This window comes from Gopherus flavomarginatus, chromosome 9, assembly GCF_025201925.1.
Source record: "Gopherus flavomarginatus isolate rGopFla2 chromosome 9, rGopFla2.mat.asm, whole genome shotgun sequence".
NCBI classification, from domain to species: Eukaryota; Metazoa; Chordata; order Testudines; family Testudinidae; genus Gopherus; species Gopherus flavomarginatus.
The window spans coordinates 49,771,211-49,798,083 of record NC_066625.1 but is presented as its reverse complement, the minus strand read 5'-3'; the positions used below and the strand labels follow the sequence as shown (position 1 = coordinate 49,798,083).

The following is a 26,873-nucleotide window of genomic DNA, read 5'->3' as shown; positions in this document are numbered from 1 at the left end:
CTGTGATGCAGCTGAATAAAGCAGCAAGTTCCCAGCCTGCACTCTTGTGAGGGGTTCCGTTTGTTGCACAGGCAGGGCAAAAAAATTTATCCTGCCAAGCCCTGGGGCAGGGTTTTCTTCTCCATTCCTCCAACTACTCCAGCACCAGAGATTCAGCTCCACGCTCTGTATCTGTGAGGACATCACAGACCACTGATGCTAGGTCTTAGCAGCTAAGCAAGTGCAAGACTGATTGGCAGATTGGGTGGGTGGGTGGATAAAATACACATTGTGCCTTATTTTACCAATAGAGAATTTCAGTAAAACTGCCATGAATACCTCATTGAGGCTATATCAAGCCATGGGACCCCTGAATAGAGACTTTGCCTCCACGACTGGCAGTCTTTACTTTATACAGAGTAGCTTCACAATAGAACATTAGTGTTTCCATCTCAAAAAATTGAGGACAATTTCCATCAAAATGTTTGGTTTCATTTTCAACAAAACGGAAATGTTAATGGAAAAAATGCCCCATTTTCCCACCAACAAAATAATTAAAAACTGCAGCAACCAAAACCCAAAACATTTCACTGAGAAGGTAAAAAGACTGGATGAAAGATTTGTGCAAAAACAATGTTTCTGTGGTTTATTTTCATCAAAGTTCTTCACTGGAAGAGATGTCCTTTCCTGAGCAGCTCTGAAGTTGGCATCTGAAGAAGACTAGAATACACTACTGGTATGCAACATGACTGATGCAATCCTGTTAGAGCAACTCATTTCAGAGCCTAAATCTCATATTCAAAGGGATTTTCAAAGCCTTGGCCTAACTCTGCTCCCATTGAAATGAATGGGACTTTTACCATTGATTTAATGGGACCAGAGTTTGGCTAGCACAGAGAGCTTTTGAAAATCTCACCATATTTACTTATCTAGCATTTCATGGCACAGGCTTTTTTTTCCATGTGATGAGGTGGGGAAGGATAGAATCCATTGTTACCGGGCATGGGACTAGTTCAATTATGGCTGACAACTCAAAGCCAGAAACATCAGACCTGGCTTGTTTTGTAGATCTAGTAGAGATTTAAAAGTCATGCCAGGCTGAGGCAAATCAGATCAGTAGTTCTAAAGTGATGAACATTTAAATGGCAGATGGGCAACTGGGGCATTTTTCAAATTCTATTTAAAAATTGCATTGACGAAAACAGAAAAGTTCCAGTGCACACAAGGGAAAGAACAGCATTTAAAATGTTCGTAACTTCCAAACTGCTTAGCTCTGAGAAGACCTCTTGCTTACTAAGGAGTTTCCTGGGTTTGCACCTTGTCGTTTCTCTTCTACCCATCGCTGCTTCAGCGGGGGTTGTGGTCTCTTTGTATCCCACAGGCTGAACAGTGTAGGGCCTGGCTGCTAGTGAGGGGAAACCTCCCAGAACTCAGCAAAGGGTAGCTCTTCCCTGGAGTCAGTAGCGACCAATATGCTAGTGGGTGCTTTGCTGCTGGGTGGAATCATCTTTCTACAGAGATGATCAACATTGATCCTGACCACCAGGGGCCAGTGCAAGGATATTTTGTGCCCTAGGCGAAACTTCCACGTTGCGCCCCCACCCCAACCCCGACACCCTCCAAAAACTAGTACACTTAGCATTATAAACAGCCTGCAGAACAGGTAATGGCTGTTGTAACATTTCTTTTTTACCTTTAAGGTGTTTCAATTGTTTGCCATTGCCTTTGATGGTGTCCTATTAAAAGTCTTACTATTGTGCAAAGCTAAACAATTGAGCCTTGCATTGCATCACCAGCCAGGTTAGGCAGAGTGACAAATCCCTCTTGGCCCAAAGAGCCATTATCTCCTGGTGACTAATTTCTACTCCAAGTCTATAAAGCAGACTTTTAAGGTAATACATTATTCCTTCAATATTACCCATGCACACATCTCACAAAGATTCTCACTCTTGACAAGTTACCAGCCTCGTGTAGATCCCTTCCACGTTCCTCGTTGTGGGTAAGTGCCCTGTAAGACACGTGTGAGGTGCAGTGAGTTTGTCAGGACTGCGGTGACAGCTGTTTGTGAAGATCAGGGGGCCCTTTGCCAAGGGGTGCTGGTGTCACAGTGAGCATAGGGTGGCTGACAGTATGGGTCAGGGCACTGAGGCTGGTGGGGCAGGTAACACTCACTGGACTGGGGGGCAGGTGGTGCCAGGATAGGGCAGGGGAAGGTACCTGTCAGTCTCCAGTGCTTGGGCCACCCCAGGGCCAGCAGCCTCTTCACCTCAGAGTCTCCCCTGCCTGCCCTGGGGCCTCTTCTCCTCTCGGGCTCCCCAACCGCTGCTGCCGTGGCCACCTGGGAGGACACGGGTGGGGGGGCACTGCTGTGGAGGAGACGCAAGGGACCAGGCTCGGGTGGGGCCTGCACCTGCTGGCCGAGAGCAGCAGGAACTGGGCACTGCTCAGGGGGAGCTGGGCGGCCTGAGCCCAGGGCGGCGGCAGCCTCTGCAGCAGCAGGGGCAGGCGGGGAGCGTAGCCTGCCATGGGGCAGGAGAGGCCGCACTGCTGCTGCTGCTTCGTGCCTACAGCCGTCCTTTGCACAGCGCAGCAGGGCCAGGGAACAGCAGCAGCAGCGCGGCCGCTCCTGCCCCATGGCAGGCTACGCTCCCCACCTGCCTCTGCTGCTGCAGAGGCTGCCGCCGAAGAAGTTCTTGCTAAATAGAAGTTTCTTAGCCATTAGCCTGACATTCCCTCCTGCTCTGAAGGTTACTCCCTTTGGATTCCCACATTATAGCCCAGTCTCCCAGAGATGAGAGCTGCCCCAGACTGCAACACATGGTAACCCCAGCTACAGGAAACAAAGAGCCTCCTACATAGGGACACTCAGGACCGGCGCTAGGGTTTTGAGCGCCCTAGGCAGACGTCAATTTCGCCGCCTCACGCGCTGGTCCCGCGGCTCCAGTGGAGCTGCCGCAGTGGTGCTGGCGGAGGGTCCGGTGCTCCGCGGCTATGGTGGAGCTGCCGCAGTGGTGTCTGCGGGAGGTCCCCGGAGCCGCGCGAGCAGCCGACCATCCGCAGGCACGACTGCGGCAGCTCCACCCGACCGCGGACCACCGGACCGCCCGCAGGCACCACTGCGGCAGCTCCACAGGAGCTGCCTGCCGCCCCCTCTGGCGGCGCCCTGATCCAGGGGGCTCCTGGGCTGCCGGCTGCCGCGGAGGCGCCCTAACCCAGGGGACACCCTGGGCTGCCGCTCAGACTCCCTCTCTGTCCCAGCAGCAGCGGCTGCTCAACCATTTAAAAAAAAATTGGGGGGGCGCTTTTTGGCGCCCTCAAATCTCGGCACCCTAGGCAACCGCCTAGTCCGCCTAAATGGTTGCACTGGCCCTGGGGACACTGTTTCCAAAGTGGGGGCAATGCCATCCTTCATTATAGCATGGGCTTCCAGAGCAGGACAGACCTCCAGGGTGACGTCTCCCAATAGTTAGAGGATCGGGGTGAGGGAAATGCCTGACCTCAATCAGGGCTGATCCCAACCTTCTCCAAGCCTGGAGGCACCTGGGCTGAGATTTCCAAAGTCATCCAGGAGAACTGGAGGCCTGGTTCCCATTTTGAATAAAAACTGAGCTTCCTCAGCTTTGGTCTTTCTGCTTAGCACACCAAACTGGTTAACTAGTGCTTGGCATTTCTTCCCGTCAACACAGTGGGATTTCCAAGGGGCTCTGATCCTGGAGCTAAGGGAGCTCTCATGTCAGCACCACCCAGAGAGATCAAACAGTCAGTCCTGAGACTCGCGGCAATGGAACAGCATCAGTGTCTCCAGAGACCACAGCTTCCCAGACATGATCTCAAGGTCTCGATTGGCCCCCTATCCCATATGAGACTGACTGGTCTCCCTTCCTCTACCCTGCTCCTTTCCCCTCAGGTATGCTCGGCAGCTGGAAATCAGTGGAGGACAGTGACCCCTTGGCAGTTCCCAGCTAGGATCAGAATGTGTTTGCAGGTTGTGCCCCAGGGGACAGGGAGATGTTTCCTTGGTAATTTATGGACAGTTCTCCCCTTCCATAATGCAGCCATCTGTCAGCGCACTGTAAAAAGTATCAGTAAAGCTGTCAGGCTCTGCCTCAGAGGCATCCTGAGCCAGATAGAGTGAGCCATGCTGCGCCAGAAGCCACAAAGAGACTCCCCCACCCTGCCCTAGGGGAAGCTATGCAGGGAGGCCCATGGGCAGTGCTACAACGGCCCAGTAGCTGGCACGCATCCGATGAAGTGGGTATTCACCCACGAAAGTTCATGCTCCAATATGTCTGTTAGTCTATAAAGTGCCATAGGACTCTTAGCTGGCACTGTCCCCTTCCTCTTTGCCCACAGGACTGTGGGGCTGCCTCATCCTTCCTGACCCCCAGCACTGGTTCCATCCTCCTCTCAAGGGGCAGGCGTGTCTCCGGCTCTGCTCACTCCCACGCTACATGTGTCGTTAGTGCCCCACAGCTTCCCAGAATCCTTTGCTCTCAAGTTTTCAAAGGAAGCCATGGCAGCTAAGTGCAAAGGATTCTGGGATGTGCCTGAAGCCTCACCTGACCCGGCAGTGCCCAGGGCACCCCCTTGGGAAGGGCGACGGGTGGACAGAGGCAGAGGTCAGGGCATGTCTGTTAGTGAGCAATCCCCCAGCCAGCTCCCTTATTCATAGCTCCCTAGGCTGCTGCCTCCGTGGTCCTGCCTGAGACCATCCTTGCCACAGGCTCTGTGGGGTGGCTGCCGGAACCACAGGAGGGCCCCATCCCTCTGGGGGACTGTGATACATGAAGGGGGGGAGTAGCTCTCTTTGATGGACACCTAGCCAGCCAGTTAGCTGTAAAATCTGTAAAATCCCCCTTGGTCTATTCTCTGCTTGCTTTACCTGTAAAGGGTTAACAAGCCCACAGGGGGGAAAAAAAAAGGAGTCAGTGCCTGACCAAAAGAGATTTTACCGCTAACTGGCTGGGTGGGTGTTCATCAAAGGGAGCTACTTCCCCCTCCCTTCATGTATCACAGGAACTCTCCCTCAATCACAGACCTGGCAGAATTCTGGGGCCCCCAGCCCGCTCCATCAGGAGAGGACAGGGCTGTCCATGGCAGACCGCGTGCCAATGCACCTTCCACTCTGGACTGAGCCGAGTGAGCTCCCTCTTCCCAGAGCGCCCAGTCAGGAACGTGCCTCTCACTATTCAGCCTCCTTCACTCTATCCCACCTCCCGGCTCCCAGCATGACCCACTGGTCCCCCTTTCTGCTGATGGCCCTTATATCCACCACTTACACCATGCCTTTCCCTCCAGATCCCAGCGTGAGCTGCAGCTTCCCCCCAATTGCACACATGGGGAAAATGAGGCCAGAGAAGGGCCGCGACTGGCCCTGGGTGACACAGGCAGTGTCAGGAATGGAACCCAAGTCTCCCTGCTCTAAGCACTCCCTGGTGCTGCCTCACTATCCCAAGCAATGACCATGAGCTGATGAAATGAATGGGAGCCCACCTGCATGGGCGCCTGCTCTGCAGCCTGCTGGGGGTCGCAGCTGGTCACTTGGGGCACTGGGAGGAGTGTGGCGCTGGAGGCCATTGGCAGAGGCGGCCTTAGCAACCAAAGCTCCTACAGCATCTTCCTTAGCAACAGTGTGTCTGGCACTGCGCTCTGAGGGATGGTATTAGACAGGGGATGGGGCCTGGGCGTCTCTAGAGCCCACAAGGGGGCGGCGCTTACACTATGAAATCATGGTACCTGGTGCGTGCTGTTACAGCTCAGGGCAACTGCATCTGTCTCTTCTGGCAGTGGTCCATACCTGCCCTCAGGCACTCAGCTCCCTGGCTGCTGGGTGCAGCGGGGTATTTCCAGGCTGCACAGTCCCCTGCCTTCACTGTGTATTCCTAGCACAAATAGGCTGCCCAGGGAGGCAGGTCAGTTTCTCCTCAGAGACTGCTGGATTGATTGCCAGAGCTAAAAGCTATCGCTCTCAGCCAGCCCATTTTAGTCTTCAGGTAGAAAGGGTCAGAGAAACACCACAAGAACCTACAAGCATGCTGATAAGCTCACCGGGATCACCTGACCATGGCGGGCCCAGTCCCTTCAACCCTCCCCTCAGGATTGGGGTCTTCTGTGGGCCAGCGGTCCTGTTCCTTCGCTGGGCCAGGAAGAAGGCCCTGAGCCTGTTTAAACTCTAGCTATTCATCCAAAAGACTTTGCTTTGCCCGCTGGTCTTTGGAGAGCCTGATTTGACCCAACCTATGCAAATCTCCCCCGGGGGTGGCCTCCCAGGCTGATGACAGATGTTCACAAGCCTCTTGGCTCCCCGACTGGAGAAGGTGCATGCAATGCCACATAATACAGACACAACTGCACTGGGCCCCAAAGGGGTTAACCCAAATTTGGTCCAGGTTAATGTCCTTCCCTCTTGTTGATCTGAATGTCCAGGATACCGGTAGCATGTCACAGCTCTCCCAACTGGCCAAGAACCCCCAACCCATGGGAAAACACTCCAGCAGCCCTCTCACCCCCAGCCCGTTATCCTGCTAAACCAAACCCAGAGATAACAGGGGCCAGGGGAGCTGGTCAGGTCTGTCTCCCCTCCCCACTCTGCCAGAGCCAAGGATGGCATGGGAACTATTCATTCCTTCCAGCTCCCTACCCAGCCCAGCTTCCCTTGTGCTCAGCCAGCAGAGCCAGTCTGCAGGGATCCAACAGCAGTCACACAGGGACACCCTGGATGGGGGAGCCAGTCTGTAAAGGGACACCCCTTGCCTACCTGCTGTAGGTGGGACCATTGCTGGCAGAAGGAGGCCAGCCCCCTGGATCAGAGAAGGTGAAAGTCAGAGATGGAGGGGTGGGGACAGGGGAAGATGCAAGAATCCGGGGTTCAGCCCAGTATGGCTAGTGAGTGGCCCTGCATCCAGCCAGCCTTGTGTGTGTGTTTGTGTGTGTGTGTGTGAGAGAGAGAGAGAGCGAGCGAGCTGTTGTATACCCCCACCGCAATGCATGGTGCAGGGCTAGATTCCCCCCTCCCCCTAGACACACTGGTGTAAATCAGGAATAACTACACCGGAGTCAATAGCATCAGATTCTCATGTTCCAGGGCAGCTACCCAAGGCAAGTGCCCCACCCCCTGCCCCAGCTGGCTCCATGGTGGGGTTAGCCTGCCTCCCAGCTGGGGAGCCTCTAGGACCCCGTGGCTAATGCCTGACTTCTGTCCAGCAACCTCTCTTTGCCCTAGCTGACTCTGGGTGCAGCGTCCCCTCTGCAGAGCTGCTGTCCAGCTCACAAAGAAGCATTGCATGCTGGGAGCCAGTCCCCACAGTCCACACCTGTGTGTACACAGGGGCCCTCTCTGGCTCCATTTGCCCTGCTGATGCAGCACCCTCCCCTGATTCTTACAACTGCTCTTAATCCCTCTCAGATCTGAGGAGCTCAGGCCCACTGAAGTCAAGAGCTGGCTCTGCGTAGACTCTGCTGGGTTTTGGATCAGGTCAGGGGGAGGGGATGTATCAAGCCTGCGAGACTCAGTGGGAGTGCTGGGGAGGAGAGGAGGAGCAGAGCCCATGGAATAAATTCGCTCTGTGAAAGGACCCCACTTCGCACCCTGCTCGCCAGATGCCGAGCAACAAATGATAGCCAGCACCAGTCCCTGGGCACCCCTGCTGAAGGGCCAGTCCACCAGGGCACGCACACAAAAGGGAAACGTAATATAGGAGAGGGATCTAATCAGAGACCGGGAGCTCCGGTCCAGAGGCCGTTTCCGGGCACCAATTCACAGTATTTTTCCTCAAACAGCCAGGGCCTGCTAAAGGGAGGACCACTGCAGGGTTTAGATCCCCTGGTTTGCTTATCAAAAAGAGGGCACGAAATCTAATCTGCACAGACATGTAAAGAACAAACGCGCAGCCCTGCTAGTCCCCAGCTTCTCAGCCGATCTCCAGTTGCCAGCATCTGCAGACATCTCCAGAGAGCTGCACACTCTGAGCTCACCCCAGAAAGAATCTTTAATCCCTACCTTTATTCCTGCATTTCTAAGCGCATCCCCGGTGCACGGTGCTGCTACACTCAGACCAATAGCTGTGACAGCGGACCTCCAGGCTGCTCTGCCATCATCTTCACTTCGCACATGCTCATTCCAGACACCCACACTTAAAGGGAATATGCACAATACTGCAAACCCACCCAGGCACGGAGTTTGCCAGGGCTCAGCTGCCCCTGTTAAAAACCACAATCAAAACTGTGGAATACAAGCAGCCATTTTGACAGAGGCTGGAAGAGGCTCATTTAAAGTGGAAAGGCAGGGTGGATTCAGGCCAGCTTTCTGATCTCAGGGTGTGGGGTACTCAGCAGAGAAAGGCTGGAAAACCTGCCTTATAGTGAGAGACTGAAGAAGCTCTGACTAATTCACTGAACCAACAGAAGGTTAAGGGATGACTTAATCAGGGTCTGTAAGTATCTCTGTTGGGAACAAAAAACTTGACAATGGGCTTCAATCTAGCAGAGAAAGGCATAACAAGATTGAAGTTGAAGCTAGACAAATTCAGATTGAAAGTTAGGCGTGAATGTTTAACAGGGAGGGTAATTAACCACTGGGATAACTGACCAAGGCTTGGGTGGATTCTCCATCACGGGCAATTTTCAAATCAAAATGTGGATGTTTTTCTAAAAGATCATCTCTAGTTCAAGCAGGGGTTAATTCAGGGAAGTACTCTGGCACGTGCTGTGCAGGTCAGCCCAGATGATCACAATGGTTCCTGCTGACCCTGGAATCTATAAGAGCAGGTTTGCTAACCAGCTTCCCCTGTTCCCAGCCTGTGAAATCCTCTTGGTGCTGCCTGACATAGGGAAATCATCCTGGAGCAAGCCAACACAAGTCCCAGGGACCCCCTAGCTAACTCAACAAAGGATGGCAAGGGGGCGTCTCCCCTTCCCACCTTTAAAACAGAAGGGAGAGAAATTTTTCTGTTCAATCTTTGACTCAAAGCAGCAGCAGCAGCACCATTTTCACAGAGCTCTCCAAAAGCTAGAACATTTCAGCCTGAAATGTGACCAGCTGAGAAAGGTCTGCGCACCTGGCACATGTATGCACCTCAATCCGTGTTGCAGCAGCCGAACTCAGACACCCTTCCCAGGTGACTGTGGGCACTCCGGCCCATGCCACACAAATCAAACTTGGGATGCTGCCTGGCTTCGATTACTGACAAATACCTGCTCCTTCTGGCTAATGGGAGCTGGAAAAAGGATTGAGGCATTGCCCAGATCTCAGGTTACAAGGGTTCAATTCCTTGCTCTGCTACAGGCTCCCCTGAGCAAGTGACTTAGCCACTCTGTGCCTCAGTTTCCCCCTCTGGAAGCTGGGGACAATGATACTTCCTGCCCTGTCTGTATATTTAGATTGTAAGCTCTTTGGGGCAGCCGCTATGTCACAGGATATGCTGCACTGTAGCACCCCCTGCTGGCTGATCATGGGGCTGCAGGCACACCCTGCCTCAGTTTTCCCTCAGCAGGATTTTCTGTGTCTCCCAGGGATTCACAGAGCACAGCCCCTTCAGAGTTCAATCCTCTTCCATGGTAATGAGGTTTTTCCACCCTGCTTAGGCTGCCTACAGCCTGCCCTCTGGGCTCTGTTCCCAGCCCCTCTAGGTTACCTTTGAATCACCTCCCTGGGTAGGGTACTGACTCCTTGACTGCTTCCCTAGAGTTCTTCCTGGGCCTTCAACAGGAACCCAACTTGCTTCCTGAGGGTCCTTCTCTAAGCTGGGTTTTCTGCCCTTTGCTGAGGTCCAGGTGTTTCAGGCTGTCACCCACCTCCACTAGTCCTGCCCCTGAGACTGCGAGACAGCTAATTATGGAACAAGTGGGGCTGACTGAACAGGGCTAGCCAGCTCCAGGCCACACTGTCTGTGTCCGTCCAGTGCTCAGCCCTGATGTGAGCTGGCACCTCTGTGGGTATGTCTACACTACAAACAACACCATTCCAACAATAGTGAGTTACAGCTGGGTCTTCGGGCTCAGGCTTGCTGGGCTCACATTATGGCACTAAGATGCGCTGTGCAGATGTTCTTGGTTGGGCTCAGAGACCAACTCCCTGGCCAGGTGTCAGAGCCTGAGTAGGAATTTTTAGCACCAGATCATCAGCCCACCTCTGTAGGCCGGGCTCAGAGAGTCAGTGCTGCCCGCCAGAGCTTTTTGCAGTAGAGATGTACCCTGTGTGCCAGAGGAACAGCATTGGAGCCTTTCACCACAGGAACCCAGCTCTGCAGCTCAGCTGTGGAGCGGCTCAGAATTGCCTCCTCTGACAGCTCTTGGGGGCCCCTCATGGCTGATGAGTTGGTGGCTCTCAGCCTGTGCTCCCCGTGGTAGCCCCAGCGGAGAAGCCAAGGACGGAACAGGTTATGGGAGGCCAAACTTCCCTCCCAGCCTCACAGACAGTCCCTCCAGGTCAGGCATGAGGCAGTGTCCGCTGCTTCTAGCCATGCAGTACCTGCTCCAGGGCTGACAGCACTCTAATCTCCCGTCGTCCTGCGCTTCCTCGTCTCCCAGCTCAGCAGTGTTCGGTACTCCCACCCTATAGCATGTTTTCCAGCCAGCTTGGCTGCCATACCCTCCGCTCCATCCCTGGCATCGCAACTAGGCTACGGGCTGGGGCTGGATATTGTCACGAGCCCTTACAGTGGGCACGGAGCACTGACTGCATCAAGCACCAGCACCCTGCTCACTGCTAGCCCTGCCTTCCCCTCAGGGCTTTTCATCTTAGCGTCCGGTCTGAGCCCCCCAAAGTCACTGCAGCAGTGACATGGGCATCAGGCTCCCGACGTTTGCCCCTCACGCTAATGATCCCCCGGGTGCTTCCCTCGCCTAGCAGCATCAAGCAAACACCTGCCCACACAGACTTAAAGAACAAGCGCCCACCGGGCCTGGCTGTCTGATGCTTGCAATTTCCTTCCCACACGGCATGTGGGGCCTGCGTGTTTCCAAGGCAACAGCGGCAGTGCACACTCGTGCTGGGCACGAGGAACGTCTGTAATTAGGTCCCTGGCCCCAGCTGTCAATCCCCATTTAACAGCCTCCCATTTAACTCCTGGCTGCAGTAATTAGGGTTTACTAAACAGAATGTCAGGCAATTAGAACAGCAGGTCAATAGCTCTCCATGCAGCCTCTCTTCAAGCAGGATGTAGGGCTCAGCTGGCAAGACCCACGCAGATTAGGAGCTGGGGGGGAGCGAAGCTCTCACCTGCCGCGTGGGAGAGACCTCGCTGGAGTCCACAGAGCTGAGTGTTTGCAGCTCTTTCCCCTTGGACTGGGTTCTTAGCACACTTCCCAAGCTAAGACGCAGCGGGTTGCATTGACACTTGGGCCAGAGACTCCATGGCTCACCCGGACGCTGGGAGTTCTAACGGCAATCCAATAAGTGGCCCTGGCCTCATGGACCTGGTGCTAGGGGGCGCTGTGCTGCTGGGGAGATTATGGCACTCTTTTGCAAGGATGGGGTGCAGCTCCTGGTATCCCCTGGCCATGGTCCATACACGGCCTCCCTAGCAAAATTTCTTCTGAGCTTCCAGCTAGCGGCTGGCTTCCTCGCCCAAGCTGGTGTGCAGTGTTGCTAGGTGCATTTAAACAGATGGTAAGTTCCTCCCCAGCTTGATATCCAGCAAGACCATATTAAGGACCTAGCCAGAGATGGCCCCAGGATGCACTCAACTGGCCAGGAGGCCCCCGCCCTACGGGATTTGCCATGGTGATGATGAGTTCCACTCCAGAGATGATTGCATTTCCATGGTAGGAGAACTGATGTACGGCATGTGCAGCACAAGGTGGGAAAGCTGCTCGAGACAAGCAAGATGTTACTAGTTCTCCTTTTCTTCCTGCCCTTGTTGGCCGCTCCCCCTCCTCCTCAGGGCGGGGTTAATGATCCCTCCCTACTGGGGAAAGTGGAAGAGGAAGGGAAACAAGGAAGCAAAAGATTTTTCATTTTGCCTTACGTTTATTTTCCCAACATAGAAAATTAAAATGGACTCTGGGGAGCTGGGGGAGGAACCTAGTACTGCACAACCATGAGGGCAAAATCTCTAGGGCAGAGAGGTGGATTCTTACCTAGGATTAATGCAGGAGAGTTTAGGTTGGCCAGCTAGCTGCCACTGAAGATCCTGAAGGGATGGCATAAAGTCTTGCCTATTCACCTGACCCCCAGTGGCTGGATACAGCAGAGAAGAGTGGAGGCAGGTGCGGGGAGCAAGGAATAGCTGGACCTCTCTGAATATCCATTAGAGAAGTCAAAGGTCACTCAGGATTTGCATCTCCCTAATTCTCACCCCACTATCCTGCAGTTCCATCGCCCTCCTGGGCTCACTGATCCTCCAGCATGGCCTAATCTGGCACCTGGTTCAGAATCTGGCCCCTGGGAACTGAAATCTAGAAGTCCCATCAGGGGCTGGGGGAGGGAGAAAGGACAGAGAGGTGGGGGAGGGGAGCTGGAAGCCCTGCCTAAGGTTGGCCGATGGGCTCTGTGCTGGCACCCTATACCCCGCGGGTGCCTAAGGGAGTAGAGGCCTGGGAGCACTGCTCACAATGCTCCAAGCTGTTCTGCCACTCTCCACAGACACTTGCCTCACCTGGCAGAGGATCAAGGTGGTGCCATCCAGCAGGCACCCTGAGCGCAGCAGTGCTGCGATTAGCGCTGCCCCTAGAGGGCGCTCAGAGCCCTTCCAGAGAACAGCAGCTCAGACCTACTCCCAGTCCCTGGTTCCTAGCCCCGACCCCCTTCACCTCCCCAGTCCCGTCCCAGACCCTCACCCTCATTGCTCTTGTCTCTTACCATGTCCCCTGCCCCTTCCTTCCCCCACTGAGAGGAGAGGGTACAAAGAACCAAACCAAGGCCCAGAGCAATTAACACTTTCCCCAAGAGGTTCCCAAAGCGCAACTGGCCAGCCTCACTGCAGAGTTCCCCACACATTCCACAGCCCAAAAGGGCTGCTTCTCGCGTCCAAACCTTCATACATCCATCTGCATGGCTGATGCTCTACTGTCCTCCCCGCTCTACCCAGCTGTCTTCAGCCCTGGCTCAAAATGCCCGCTTCTGATGTCAGCCAAGCACTCCCCATGCCAGAAAAGGCTCAGGGCTTGGCCAAAGAAGTAGAATTACAGAGACAGTTTAACTGTCCCAGAGAAAGTGACTCCTGAGTCCTTCACCACTCTTCCTCCAGCTGCAAAGCAGAGACACAGACAGGGAGCTGCAGAGCAAGCCACAGGTGACACAAGGAGGATCTAACAAAATCCAGAACAATGGTTTCATGCCCTTAGTACACTACTGAGCCTGTGAAGCTATGATCAGTCCCTAATCAGGGAAATGAGCCAGAATCCACTTTCGGCAGATGGCCAATGAGAACTCAGCTCTGGCTTTCTTGGTGACAGACCCAGGTGCTGTGGCTAGATCATTTAGAACAGATCATAGAATCATAGAATATCAGGGTTGGAAGGCACCTCAGGAGGTCATCTAGTCCAATCCCCTGCTCAAAGCAGGACCAATTCCCAACTAAATCATCCCAGCCAGGGCTTTGTCAAGCCTGACCTTAAAAACCTCTAAGGACGGAGATTCTACCACTTCACTAGGTAACTCATTCCAGTGCTTCACCAGCTTCCTAGTGAAAAAGGTTTTCCTAATATCCAACCTAAACCTCCCCCACTGCAACTTGAGACCACTACTCCTTGTTCTGTCATCCAGTACCACTGAGTACAGTCTAGATCCATCCTCTTTGGAACCCCTTTCAGGTAGTTGAAAGCAGCTATCAAATACCCCTTCATTCTTCTCTTCTGCAGACTAAATAATCCCAGTTCCCTCAGCCTCTCCTCATAAGTCATGTGCTCCAGCCCCCAAATCATTTTTGTTGCCCTCTGCTGGACTCTTTCCAATTTTTCCACATCCTTCTTGCAGTGTGGGGCCCAAAACTGGACACAGTACTCCAGATGAAGCCTCACCAGTGCTGAATAGAGAGGAATGATCACATCCCTCGATCTGCTGGCAATGCCCCTACTTACACAGCCCAAAATGCCATTAGCCTTCTTGGCAACAAGGGCACACTACTGACTCATATCCAGCTTCTCATCCACTGTAATCTCCAGGTCCTTTTCCTTTCCTCAACTCATGCCGTCGGGGTTTGTGTTCCTGGAGCCGCCCCAGTTTTCCTCCAACAGAGGCATTATTTGAAATAATTCCTATCCACAAACACTCTTTAGTTTGTTCCTTGTCAGCATGTGAAACTCCAGCTGTTCTGATTGGAGGTGGAGGAGACTCGGTGTTTCTCTTCTCTGATAGAAGGAGGGGAGCTACCAGAATCTGGTTTCTGCTACAAACCTTCTGGGTGACAAGCCCGGACAGAGTTCTCCTCCATTTGTTAACAACTGGGTGCTCCTGTGAACACAGGACCTGCCCGACTGGACTGGACTCAAGGCCCAACTAGCCCATATCCTGTCTCTGACAATAACCAGCACCAGCACCTCAAAGGAAGGTGCAAAAAAACACACGGCAGGCAGATGTGGGATAATCTCACCTCCCACCCCCCCCAAGGTCTCACTATGAACTCTAATAGTTTGGTTAAGCCTTGACACATGAGGTATAATCTCCTTTCCAAAATTATTGTTGTCACTAATTATGATAACTCTGGGGTACAGCCTCACCGACTTAGAGCGCCCCTTGCAGCAAGATCCAGCATTACAGGGCTCTGCCTCAGTATCCCCACAGTTATCTTTGCCCTCCTCCCGCCACAGAGGTGACTTTCTGCAGTAACTTGGCCCTCCAGCTAAGTCACTACCAAAAGTCCCATTCATGGACATTTCTCCCCCCCCCCAGCTCTAGCCACAAGCGAACTGCTCCTATCCTTATTATTTAATATCGATATTCCCAGAGTGCCCAGAGCCCCTGTTATACTCAGCAATTTATAACTAGAGAGGCAGACTTGCCCCCCACCCTCTAGCCCCGCAAAGAGCTCACAATGGAAAATACCTTTGGGGCAGTCATTTTAACCATGCACTTACCAGCATTCAAGAATCTCCCAGCACTTTGCAAACAGTCACTAATGAAACCTTATCACTCTCTCATCAGGGAGCCCCTCCCCGTTTTACAGATGAGGAAACTGAGGCAAAGATCGATTGTGAGACTTGCACAAGACTAGAGAGCAAATGAATGTTTATAGCATTGCACTCCAGGCAGTCTACTGAGCAGAGATGGAAAGGATAGCATGGACGAACAATACCCTTAGTGATCTTGGATGCAGGCGACAGGGTGAGGAGTATGTGATGAGCACAAACACTTAACACCATCATGGAGAAAGAAGCTACCCCTGGTGACACAGCCATGTATTACATGTCTCCATGGTAGGGGTCACTGGGTGGTGAACTGATGGTTTTTCTAAGCATGCAAGCAGTCTTGGAAGAAATGCTGCATCGCTGTTGGTTTTGTGATGTAGGTTCTGTTTTGGGGAGCTGTGGCAAATGGCATAGGAGTTTGTGCCATGCCTTGAGCTCTTTAACCAGAGTTAATTCTTGCGGCAGAGCTGTCCCCTGAGCACCGGGCATTGGAGTTTGGGCCACGATTACAGAGAGGGGACTGCCTGCATGCTGCATGGGACCACCTCTCTTCCAGGACGGCTGCATGAAGTGTAAACAAACAAGCTGTACTAGGAATACAGCTAGACTCCACCCCATCATTTCTCCTCTGATGAAAAGCCGACCTGCAAGACCCCAACATTAGTTACTGCTGGGCAGAGGACAACAATATACAGAAGCTACACTCACCATGAGAGCCACATGCTCAGGGTTTAGCTGATCGCCATATTTGGGGTCGGGAAGGAATTCCTCCAGGGGTTTTTCCCCCTGGTTTTTTTTCACCTTCCTTTGCAGCGTGGAGCATGGGTCACTTGCTGGAAGGTTCTCTGCACCTTAAAGTCTTTAAATCACGATTTGAGGACTTCGATGGCTCAGACACAGGTTTGATACAGGAGTGGGTGGGTGAGATTCTGTGGCCTGCACTGTGCAGGAGGTCAACTTAGATGATCATAATGGTCCCTTCTAACCTTAAAGTCTATGATTTTATGATTCTATGAACTGCGACACCACACCTGGCTTGAACTCAACCCTCTGTTCCAAAAGCATCCCTTCGTTACCACCACCACGTGAACTACAGATGAATCTCTTAGCAGTACTGAGGCTATGACACACAGTTGAGCACTGCTGATTGAAGCCAGTAGATGGCAGTGTTGCACTGGCACACTAGAGAGAACATATGGACCTTGAGCTGTTCATTATAGGCTTGTCTTCTCTACACTCTGTAATCATGTTTAACACACGTCAACAAGGCACAAGACTGGTGGGGCAGAGGGGTAAGGAGACCCAGCTGCTATTCCCAGCTCTTCCATTTGACTTCCTATGGGAGCAACTCACAAGCCCGCTGTGTGCCTCAGTTTCCCCATCTATACAATGGGGACATGGCCTAACTCATTGTGGGGCAGGGGAAGGGGGGCAAAGCTTAACTCATTCATGTCTGTAGAGCTCTGCAAGTCCTCAGAGGGAAAGTAGCAAAGGCGAGCGAACTGCTGTTATTCCTGCCCCCTGTGTCATCTCATGAATCCCTGTACCGCTCTTAGCTGCACTCAGAATGAATCCTCTTAACTCCAGCCAAAGCCTGACAAGGTGGAGCGAGATCCTTGCGACAGTTCCCATCTCTGCCTGGGCTGGACACTTTGCATGTATCAAGGGAGAAGGTTCAAAGGGAGAGCACCCCTATGTTCAGATGTCACCTGTGCCGAATGCACCAGCACTGCCTTGGGCTGGAGAGCTCAGGAGAACATCTCTGTCCTCCCTGCACAGTGGCCCAGTCACAGGTACAGGTTGATAAAGAGGCTACGGTCTTAGTTAACAGAGCTGGCTGCTTTCTCGTGAGGTCTCAGGTCTGATGCCCACCGCCGACAACCCAACTGGGAGTGCGGTGGTACGCACACAGCTTCTCTGCTCTCCACCGCAGCAGAGGACTACGCCAGCTTGGTCTTCCCAGCATCACATCCCAAGGGCCTTGGGAATAGGCTAAGCCGAGTGGAACTGGACCTCCTGTTCCCACCAAACCTCTCCCACTGGGTCCCAGCCAAATCACCTGATCTCCGTATCTTATCCCCATCTCTCCCCACAAGTGAGTGAAGGCCCCCAGGGTCAGGCTGAGTGGAGAATGTGACCACAGGGAAGCGAGAGCTGCCCCAAGGAACATGCCCTACTCCTTCAATCCATTTCACATCAGCAGTGTTATTTTGCTTTGGTAGTTCATATTCACACCTGGATTTCCAGGCATCTTTGCACCTCTGGGAGAGATTCAAAGCTGGGCAGGGGGCCAAGACATCAGCCGGATGTGAGCAGAGCTTTGGCCTCATGCCGGCCCCCTGCCCAGGGGCTGAGTCTCCCCTCCTCTGTAAATAAAGAGGATTCCATGCAGAAGCAGACACTGGACTCCTACAAGCTGAAATCCAGGTTTTCTTGCATCCTGGATTGGGCCCGGGCAGGGTGAATCTCCCCAGCACACATAGGAAGGAAAATTACATAACAGCCCCAGCGCTTTTCAGGTGCACCGGAGCCTGAAGCTACCAGGGAAGGAGCTAATGTACAATTTACAATAGCAAATGGCCAAAGGCCCAGATCCGACTTGCTCCCAGATGTGTTCTCTCCTCACAAGCAGATTCAGCTCAGGGAGGCGGAGGAGACACACCAAAGCTGGATGCAACCCCACATGTCTGGGGATATGGATTCTGCCCTCCCTGTGACATCGGCCCTGGGGCTAGCGGCCTGAATGCCACTTGGATGCTGCTCGGTAACCGGTATGATAGAGTAGGAGAGATGCCTCCAACCAGAGAGAAAACCCAGGGGGTTTGTGCCAGGCCTCGGTGAATGAAGGAAATTAACCAAAAAATAACCCCAGTGATGCCTCAGCCAGCGGAGAATTTGTAGCCCTGAAACAGCTGCAGATGCACTGGGACAGCTCCCCAGCTGGAGTAAATGGGATTTCGCAGGGCACAACACTGAGGATTTTGCTTGAACTCTGTCTATTCTGACAAACGATCCAGATCCCATATGCCAAGTAGTGAACCAAGGTTTGTTCAGATGCCACCCACCCATGTCAGGCTGTGGACTCTGCCCCACCAGCCATTCCTGATTCCCCAAAGAACGAGCTGCTGTCACTTACCCCAGGTAACGTCTTCTGCTCATGCAGTGCGCTCTGGGCTTTCAGAGCAGAGTCCCGGGCACAGTATGTGAGGAAGGCACAGCCTGAGGAGGGGAGAGATGGCAGTTATTGCACAAACGCCGAGCCAGAGCTCCTGCCCAGACGGCAAACCCAGCACGGAATTGACATGGTGCCTCTCCCTAGCTGCAGCAAAGGGCCCATGGCAGCATGGAGAGGGGTGACTAATGTACACAGGCAGGTGTGCCATCCGTCCAACCATAGCCAGTCCTCAGGGAAACCGCAGCCAGACAGACTGCAGATTCCCACTGCTCTGCAGTAACCCTGGACAATGGCCTCTCCCGAGCACATCCACCCCAGTCTGTCTTCTGAGCCCCCTTTGTGCCCTGAAGAGTTAGCACTGCCCTCTTCCAGCTCGGCCCTCATCACCCCAGTTCACCCGCCAAGTCCCGCTCTGTGACCAGCTCCCCTTCTGCACCGTCCACTGATGCTGCCTGGGGAGCATGTTTGCAGCGTGTTAGTGGAGCACTCAGTGCTCGGCACTGCACAGAGCAAAGAAGGGCCATGGGCTCTGCACGCTTGGAGCTTAGTATCCCCACTGGCAGAGAACATGGCATGGCACAGAGGACCCGGGCAAGCCAAGGGTCCGCGAGTCTTGGCATGGGGCAGTGCACGGTTGGGGTTCTTGTCAATCAGGATACCCAGTGATGAGCTATCAGAATTGGAACAAGGGATTCCACCCAGATGGCCTCCTTGGTTGGGGGGAATCGATTCACTTGCTCCCCCATTTAAACTAACCCTCTTGCTCAGATCCAGAGCCCAGGGGGGAAGCAACAGCGGTAGGCAAACTGCTATGGAGCCACTGCTTGCAGCAGATGCTTATACTCTGTCCCTGAAATCTGCCCAGCAGGTGTAAATCCGTGTTCGCCTGTCAATGTAACAGCACCACACCGACAGGCACCAGCTGCGAATCCAGCCCAGTGTACACTGAGCAACTTGCAACGTGTCCCCAGAAAGTAATGCTATCCACACCAGCCTCCCATGTGCAAACACCCGCGTCGGCTGGCTACAGCCGCCACCCATACACCCGGCCTCTATGCTCATGCACCCTTGCTTCCTACCTCCCGAGTCACAGCATGTGATCCACACAGCCTCCCCACAACCATCCACACCTTCTGTCCCCCAGGTAACACACCCTGCCCCTATGCAGCCCCCACACAACACCTCTAGCTCTGCAGGATCCCTCCGCCAACTGTGCACCTCCTCCATCAGCCATGCCCTCTGGCCATAAGCACGCCCCTGGCACTCCCCAGACATTCCCACTCGCAGGGGCAGCCGGTTTCACTAGCTGGGCTCTCCAAGCCCTGGGGGGTGTGTCATAAACAGATAGCTAAGGGTTAATGTCTCTTTCACCTGAAGCACCTGACCAGAGGACCAATCAGGAAACCGGATTTTTTCAACTTTGGGTGGAGGGAATTTTGTGTCTGAGTCTTTGTTGTCTGTCTGCCTGCTTTCTCTGAGCTTTGGAGAAGTAGTTCTGTTTTCTAATCTTCTGTTTCTAAGTGTATGGACAAAGAGATCAGATAGTAAGTTATATAGTTTCTTTTCTTTGGTATTTGCATGAATATAAGTGCTGGAGTGCTTTGATTTGTATTCTTTTTGAATAAGGCTGTTTATTCAATATTCTTTTAAGCAATTGACCCTGTATTTCGTCACCTTAATACAGAGAGACCATTTGTATGTATTTTTTCTTTCTTTTTTATATAAAGCTTTCTTTTAAGACCTGTTGGAATTTTTCTTTACTTCAGGGAAATTGAGTCTGTACTCACCAGGGAATTGGTGGGAGGAAGAAATCAGGGGAGATCTGTGTGTGTTGGATTTGTTAGCCTGATTTTGCATTCCCTCTGGGTGAAGAGGAAAGTGTTTTTTGTTTCCAGGACTGGGAACGGAGAGGGGGAGTCACTCTGTTTGGATTCACAGAGCTTGTGTCTGTGTATCTCTCCAGGAGCACCTGGAGGGGGAAAGGGAAAAAGGATTATTTCCCTTTGTTGTGAGACTCAAGGGATTTGGGTCTTGGGGTCCCCAGGGAAGGTTTTTCAGGGGGACCAGAGTGCCCCAAAACACTCTAATTTTTTGGGTGGTGGCAGCAAGTACCAGGTCCAAGTTGGTAACTAAGCTTGGAGGTTTTCATGCTAACCCCCATATTTTGGACGCTAAGGTCCAAATCTGGGACTAAGGTTATGATATGAGTAGCAGCGGTTGGGATATAGACAGAATCCAGAAGCCAGTAGGAATATTATATTTTTCTTTTCTCTGCTAAGGGCTTTTTAGCAGAGAGAAACAGTTGGTTTTAAAAGGGAACCAAAGAGAATTTTTTTTTTTCTGCTCTCTCTGGCAGTTTGTGGCTTGCATCTTAAGCAAGAAACCATTAAGGTGCTATTAAGAGTCTTTTGTCACACAATAGCACTCCCATTGAGAGTCATTACCAGCACTATATAAATGCAAATAAAGTGGTTTTTCAGGTTTACTTAACATTGAAGATTAGCTAAAGGCACTGTTGCTAGGCAGACTTCAGGAGGCAACAGAGAACCTGCAGTTCAGAAGATAAACACCGGAGGGCACCCCAACACAAGAAAACAGGAACCATGACTTCTAAGCCAAAAATTGAGGCCGAAGGGCAATTCAAAGAAGCTGAACACAGGCGAGAGATGGAAAAACACAAACAGGAACTAGAAATAAAACAAAAAGAGATGGAGCTGAAAGAAAAGGAAGAAAGCATCAAACTGGCAGCCTACCAAAGAGAACAGGCAGCCAAAAAGGCGGACCACCGCCGAGACATGGAAAAACAACAAAAAGAAATGGAAAAACAACAAAAAGAAAATGAAGAGAAGGAAAAACAGAGAAAACATGAACTGGACTTGGCAAAAGCTGGGCTGCATGTGCCAGCCAACCCTAACAACCTGGCGCCAATTATTGCTCCATAGCACAGGAAATTTCCCACCTACAAGGCAGGGGATGACACCGAGGCCTTCTTGGAAAATTTTGAAAGAGCCTGTCTTGGGTACAACATCCCCGAAGACCAGTACATGGTAGAATTGAGGTCACAGCTCAGTGGACCTTTAGCAGAGGTGGCAGCTGAAATGCCTAAGCAGCAAATGAATGACTATAAACTTTTTCAAACCAAGGCCAGATACAGAATGGGGATAACCCCAGATCATGCCCGTCGGCGCTTCAGAACCCAAAAGTGGAAACCAGAGGTGTCATTTCCCAAACACGCCTACTACATTGCAAAAAACTATGAGGCCTGGATAACAGGAAACAACGTTCAAACCTTGGAAGAACTGCACCTCCTCATACAAATGGAGCAGTTCTTGGATGGTGTTCCTGAAGACATCACACAGTACATACAAGATGGAAAACCCAAAGATCTCGCTGAGGCGGGGGAGATTGGAGCCAAATGGATGGAACTGGCAGAAAGCAAGAAAGCTACTGTCAAGGGGAACGATTACCCCAGGGGGCACACAGACCATAAACCCTACAACCGAGGACAGCCAAAGAGCCCACATACCACCCAAGTAAAGCCACAGACACCCTACTCTTCCACCTCACCAGTCTCCAGTAACTCACCTTGGCCCAGTGACCCATCAGATGGAAGATGCTTTAAGTGTAATGAACTGGGACATATCAAGGCCAACTGTCCCAAGAACACCATGCGAGTGCAATTCATTACACCACCATCACACCAAAGATCCCCAGGCCCAGATGCCTCTCAAATACCCTTGGAGCGAAGGGAAAATTTGAGAGTGGGCGGAAAGAAGGTTACTGCGTGGAGAGACACGGGGGCACAAGTGTCAGCTATCCACCAATCCTTCGTTGACCCCAAATTCATCAACCCAAAGGCCAAAGTTACAATTTACCCCTTCATGTCACAAGCTGTAGACTTGCCTACAGCTCAACTGCCTGTCCAGTACAAAGGCTGGTCAGGAATGTGGACTTTTGCAGTCTATGACAATTATCCTATCGCCATGCTACTGGGGGAAGACTTGGCCAACCAGGTGAGGCGGGCCAAGAGAGTGGGAATGGTTACACGTAGCCAAACCAGGCAAGCTTCCAGACCCATTCCTGTTCCTGAGCCGTCCACAGAGGCCCCGTCTGTGTTACCAGAGACCCAGACAGAGGTAGTGGACCCGGATTCCATGCCTACCATTGAAACAGCCACAGCATCTCCAGTCCCAGGCCCGGAACTGGAACAGCAACCAGCACCAGCAAGTGCAACCACATCTTCAAACTCAAAGCCAGAGCCTGAAATACCCTCAGGTGCACCAGCGGAGAGCGGTTCACCAGCAACGGAAACAACCCCATCACCTACATCGCTTCCAGAGGGACCAAGCCCAAGTCCACAGTCTGAGGAAGAACTGGTGACCCCAGCCTCAAGGGAACAGTTCCAGACTGAGCAGGAAGCAGATGACAGCCTTCAGAAAGCTTGGGCGGCAGCACGGAGCACCCCACCGCCTCTCAGCTCTTCTAATCGATCCCGGTTTGTTATAGACCAAGGACTTTTATACAAGGAAATTCTTTCTGGTGGACACCGGGAAGAATGGCAGCCGCAAAAACAGTTGGTGGTTCCAACTAAGTACCGGGGGAAGCTCTTAAGCTTAGCCCATGATCATCCCAGTGGCCATGCTGGGGTGAACAGAACCAAGGACCGGTTGGGGAAGTCCTTCCACTGGGAGGGGATGGGCAAGGATGTTGCCAAGTATGTCCGGTCTTGTGAGGTATGCCAAAGAGTGGGAAAGCCTCAAGACCAGGTCAAGGCCCCTCTCCAGCCACTCCCCATAATTGAGGTCCCATTTCAGCGAGTAGCTGTGGATATTCTGGGCCCTTTCCCAAAAAAGACGCCCAGAGGAAAGCAGTACATACTGACTTTAGTGGACTTTGCTACCCGATGGCCAGAAGCAGTCGCTCTAGGCAACACCAGGGCTAACACTGTGTGCCTGGCCCTAACAGACATCTTTGCCAGGGTAGGTTGGCCCTCTGACATCCTTACAGATTCAGGGTCTAATTTCCTGGCAGGGACCATGGAAAAACTGTGGGAAACTCATGGGGTGAATCACTTGGTTGCCACCCCGTACCACCATCAAACCAATGGCCTGGTGAAAAGGTTCAATGGAACTTTGGGGGCCATGATACGAAAATTCATCAACGAATTCTCCAATAATTGGGACCTAGTGTTGCAGCAGTTGCTGTTTGCCTACAGGGCTGTACCACATCCCAGTTTAGGGTTTTCACCATTTGAACTTGTGTATGGTCACGAGGTTAAGGGGCCATTACAGTTGGTGAAGCAGCAATGGGAGGGGTTTAGGCCTTCTCCAGGAACTAACATTCTGGACTCTGTAAGCAACTTACAAAGCACCCTCCAACACTCTTTAGCCCTTGCTAGAGAGAACCTAAAGGATGCTCAGGAAGAGCAAAAGGCCTGGTATGACAGACATGCCAGAGAACGTTCCTTCAAGGTAGGAGACCAGGTTATGGTCTTGAAGGCGCAACAGGCCCATAAGATGGAAGCATCATGGGAAGGGCCATTCACGGTCCAAGAGCGCCTGGGAACTGTAAACTACCTCATAGCATTTCCCAATTCCTCACTAAAGCCTAAAGTGTACCATGTTAATTCTCTCAAGCCTTTCTATTCCAAAGATTTACAGGTTTGTCAGTTTACAGTCCAGGGAGATGATGCTAAGTGGCCTGACGGTGTCTACTACGACGGGAAAAAAGACGGTGGCGTGCAAAAGGTGAACCTCTCAACCACCCTGGAACGTCTGCAGCGGCGACAAATCAAGGAGCTGTGCACTAGCTTCGCCCCATTGTTCTCAGCCAGCCCAGGACGGACTGAACGGGCATACCACTCCATTGATACAGGTAATGCTCACCCAATCAGAACCCCACCCTACCGGGTGTCTCCTCATGCCCAAGCTGCTATAGAACGGGAGATCCAGAACATGCTACAGATGGGTATAATCCGCTCATCTACCAGTGCATGGGCATCTCCAGTGGTTCTGGTACCCAAACCAGATGGGGAAATACGCTTTTGCGTGGACTACCGTAAGCTAAATGCGGTAACTCGTCCGGACAACTATCCAATGCCACGCACCGATGAGCTATTGGAAAAGTTGGGACGTGCCCAGTTCATCTCTACAATAGACTTAACCAAGGGGTACTGGCAAGTACCGCTGGATAAACCTGCCAAGGAGAGGTCAGCATTCGTCACCCATGCGGGGGTGTATGAATTCAATGTCCTTCCTTTCGGCCTTCGAAATGCACCCGCCACCTTCCAGAGGCTGGTAGATGGTCTACTAGCTGGACTGGGAAAATTTGCAGTTGCCTACCTCGATGATGTGGCCATTTTTTCAGACTCCTGGCCCGAACACCTACTACACCTGGAAAAGGTCTTTGAGCGCATCAGGCAGGCCGGACTAACTGTTAAGGCCAAAAAGTGTCAAATAGGCCAAAACAGAGTGACTTACCTGGGGCACCAGGTGGGTCGAGGAACCATAAACCCCCTACAGGCCAAAAGTGGCCTGTCCCACGGTCCAAGAAGCAGGTCCAATCCTTCTTAGGCTTGGCCGGATACTACAGGCGATTTGTACCACACTACAGCCAAATCGCTGCCCCACTGACCGACCTGACCAAAAAGACCCAGCCAAATGCAGTTAAGTGGACTGATGAGTGTCAAAAGGCCTTTACCCAGCTTAAGGCGATGCTCATGTCTGACCCTGTGCTCAGGGCCCCGGATTTTGACAAACCATTCCTAGTAACCACGGATGCATCTGAGCGTGGTATAGGAGCAGTGCTCATGCAGGAAGCAACAGATCACAACTTCCATCCTGTCGTGTTTCTCAGCAAGAAACTGTCTGAGAGGGAAAGTCACTGGTCAGTCAGTAAAAAGGAATGCTATGCCATTGTGTATGCCCTGGAAAAGCTACGCCCATATGTTTGGGGACGGCGGTTCCAACTACAAACTGACCATGCTGCACTAAAGTGGCTTCAGACTGCCAAGGGAAACAACAAGAAACTTCTTCGTTGGAGTTTAGCTCTCCAAAATTTTGATTTTGAAATTCAGCACATCTCAGGAGCTTCTAACAAAGTAGCTGATGCACTCTCCCGTAAAAGTTTCCCAGAATCCAGTTGTTGAACAGTGTTCTTAAAATGTAGAGGTCTGTTAGTTATATACTTAGTGGTATATGTAAAGGTGCATGTGTTGAACTAATCTGTTTATTTTAAAGTTCTAGGAGGAAATCGCCGCCAGTGAGCTTCCCCACTGTCTGCAATTTGGGGGGCGTGTCATAAACAGATAGCTAAGGGTTAATGTCTCTTTCACCTGAAGCACCTGACCAGAGGACCAATCAGGAAACCGGATTTTTTCAACTTTGGGTGGAGGGAATTTTGTGTCTGAGTCTTTGTTGTCTGTCTGCCTGCTTTCTCTGAGCTTTGGAGAAGTAGTTCTGTTTTCTAATCTTCTGTTTCTAAGTGTATGGACAAAGAGATCAGATAGTAAGTTATATAGTTTCTTTTCTTTGGTATTTGCATGAATATAAGTGCTGGAGTGCTTTGATTTGTATTCTTTTTGAATAAGGCTGTTTATTCAATATTCTTTTAAGCAATTGACCCTGTATTTCGTCACCTTAATACAGAGAGACCATTTGTATGTATTTTTTCTTTCTTTTTTATATAAAGCTTTCTTTTAAGACCTGTTGGAATTTTTCTTTACTTCAGGGAAATTGAGTCTGTACTCACCAGGGAATTGGTGGGAGGAAGAAATCAGGGGAGATCTGTGTGTGTTGGATTTGTTAGCCTGATTTTGCATTCCCTCTGGGTGAAGAGGAAAGTGTTTTTTGTTTCCAGGACTGGGAACGGAGAGGGGGAGTCACTCTGTTTGGATTCACAGAGCTTGTGTCTGTGTATCTCTCCAGGAGCACCTGGAGGGGGAAAGGGAAAAAGGATTATTTCCCTTTGTTGTGAGATTCAAGGGATTTGGGTCTTGGGGTGCCCAGGGAAGGTTTTTCAGGGGGACCAGAGTGCCCCAAAACACTCTAATTTTTTGGGTGGTGGCAGCAAGTACCAGGTCCAAGTTGGTAACTAAGCTTGGAGGTTTTCATGCTAACCCCCATATTTTGGACGCTAAGGTCCAAATCTGGGACTAAGGTTATGATAGGGTGAGCCCGCCGTGACTAACCAGAGAGAGCAGAATGCTGGGGGAGGGGATGGGGCTCCGGAGAGCAGGTGGCGATCTGGCCACCTGCAGTCTCCCATAGGTTGAAGGTCTAACAAGGGTGAGTCCTGCGCTCCTCGCCAGGGAGGGGTCAGCAAGAGCCCTCATTAGGGGGCTCCAAAGAGGCTCCAGCATGTCTGTCCCTCATGCCAGGTCTCTTATCATCACTTTCACTTGTCAGGGCCACACAAACATGACCCCCAGTGAAGCCAATGGGGTAGGCAGATGTTTGTTCCAGTCCCATCTCTGCCACTGGCCCGCTGGGTGACGTGGGGCAAATCAATTCCCTACTATAATAATAACTGGAGATATACCAAGCTCCTAGAACTGGAAGGGACCTTGAAAGGTCATCGAGTCCAGCCCCCTGCCTACACTAGCAGGACCAATTTTTGCCCCAGATCCCTAAGTGGCCCCCTCAAGGATTGAACT

At 51.9% G+C, this 26,873-nt stretch overlaps 1 protein-coding gene across 10 annotated transcripts in view; it reads right to left on the bottom strand.

Annotated features, from left to right (window-relative positions):
- The window catches only part of CELF6 (CUGBP Elav-like family member 6), a 230,026-nt gene that overhangs the window by 184,652 nt on the left and 18,501 nt on the right, over nt 1-26,873 (bottom strand). For 6 of the 10 annotated variants that reach the window (XM_050968352.1, XM_050968344.1, XM_050968343.1 and 3 more), the window contains exon 2: nt 18,182-18,264. The exons of 2 other annotated variants lie outside the window; for them this stretch is intronic. In XM_050968352.1, coding sequence (XP_050824309.1) covers nt 18,182-18,264 — 83 coding nt within the window. Of the gene's footprint in view, nt 1-7,978; nt 8,066-18,181; nt 18,265-26,873 lie in introns of those variants that run through there. 2 more of the 10 variants (XM_050968345.1, XM_050968348.1) reach the window with 1 other exon arrangement.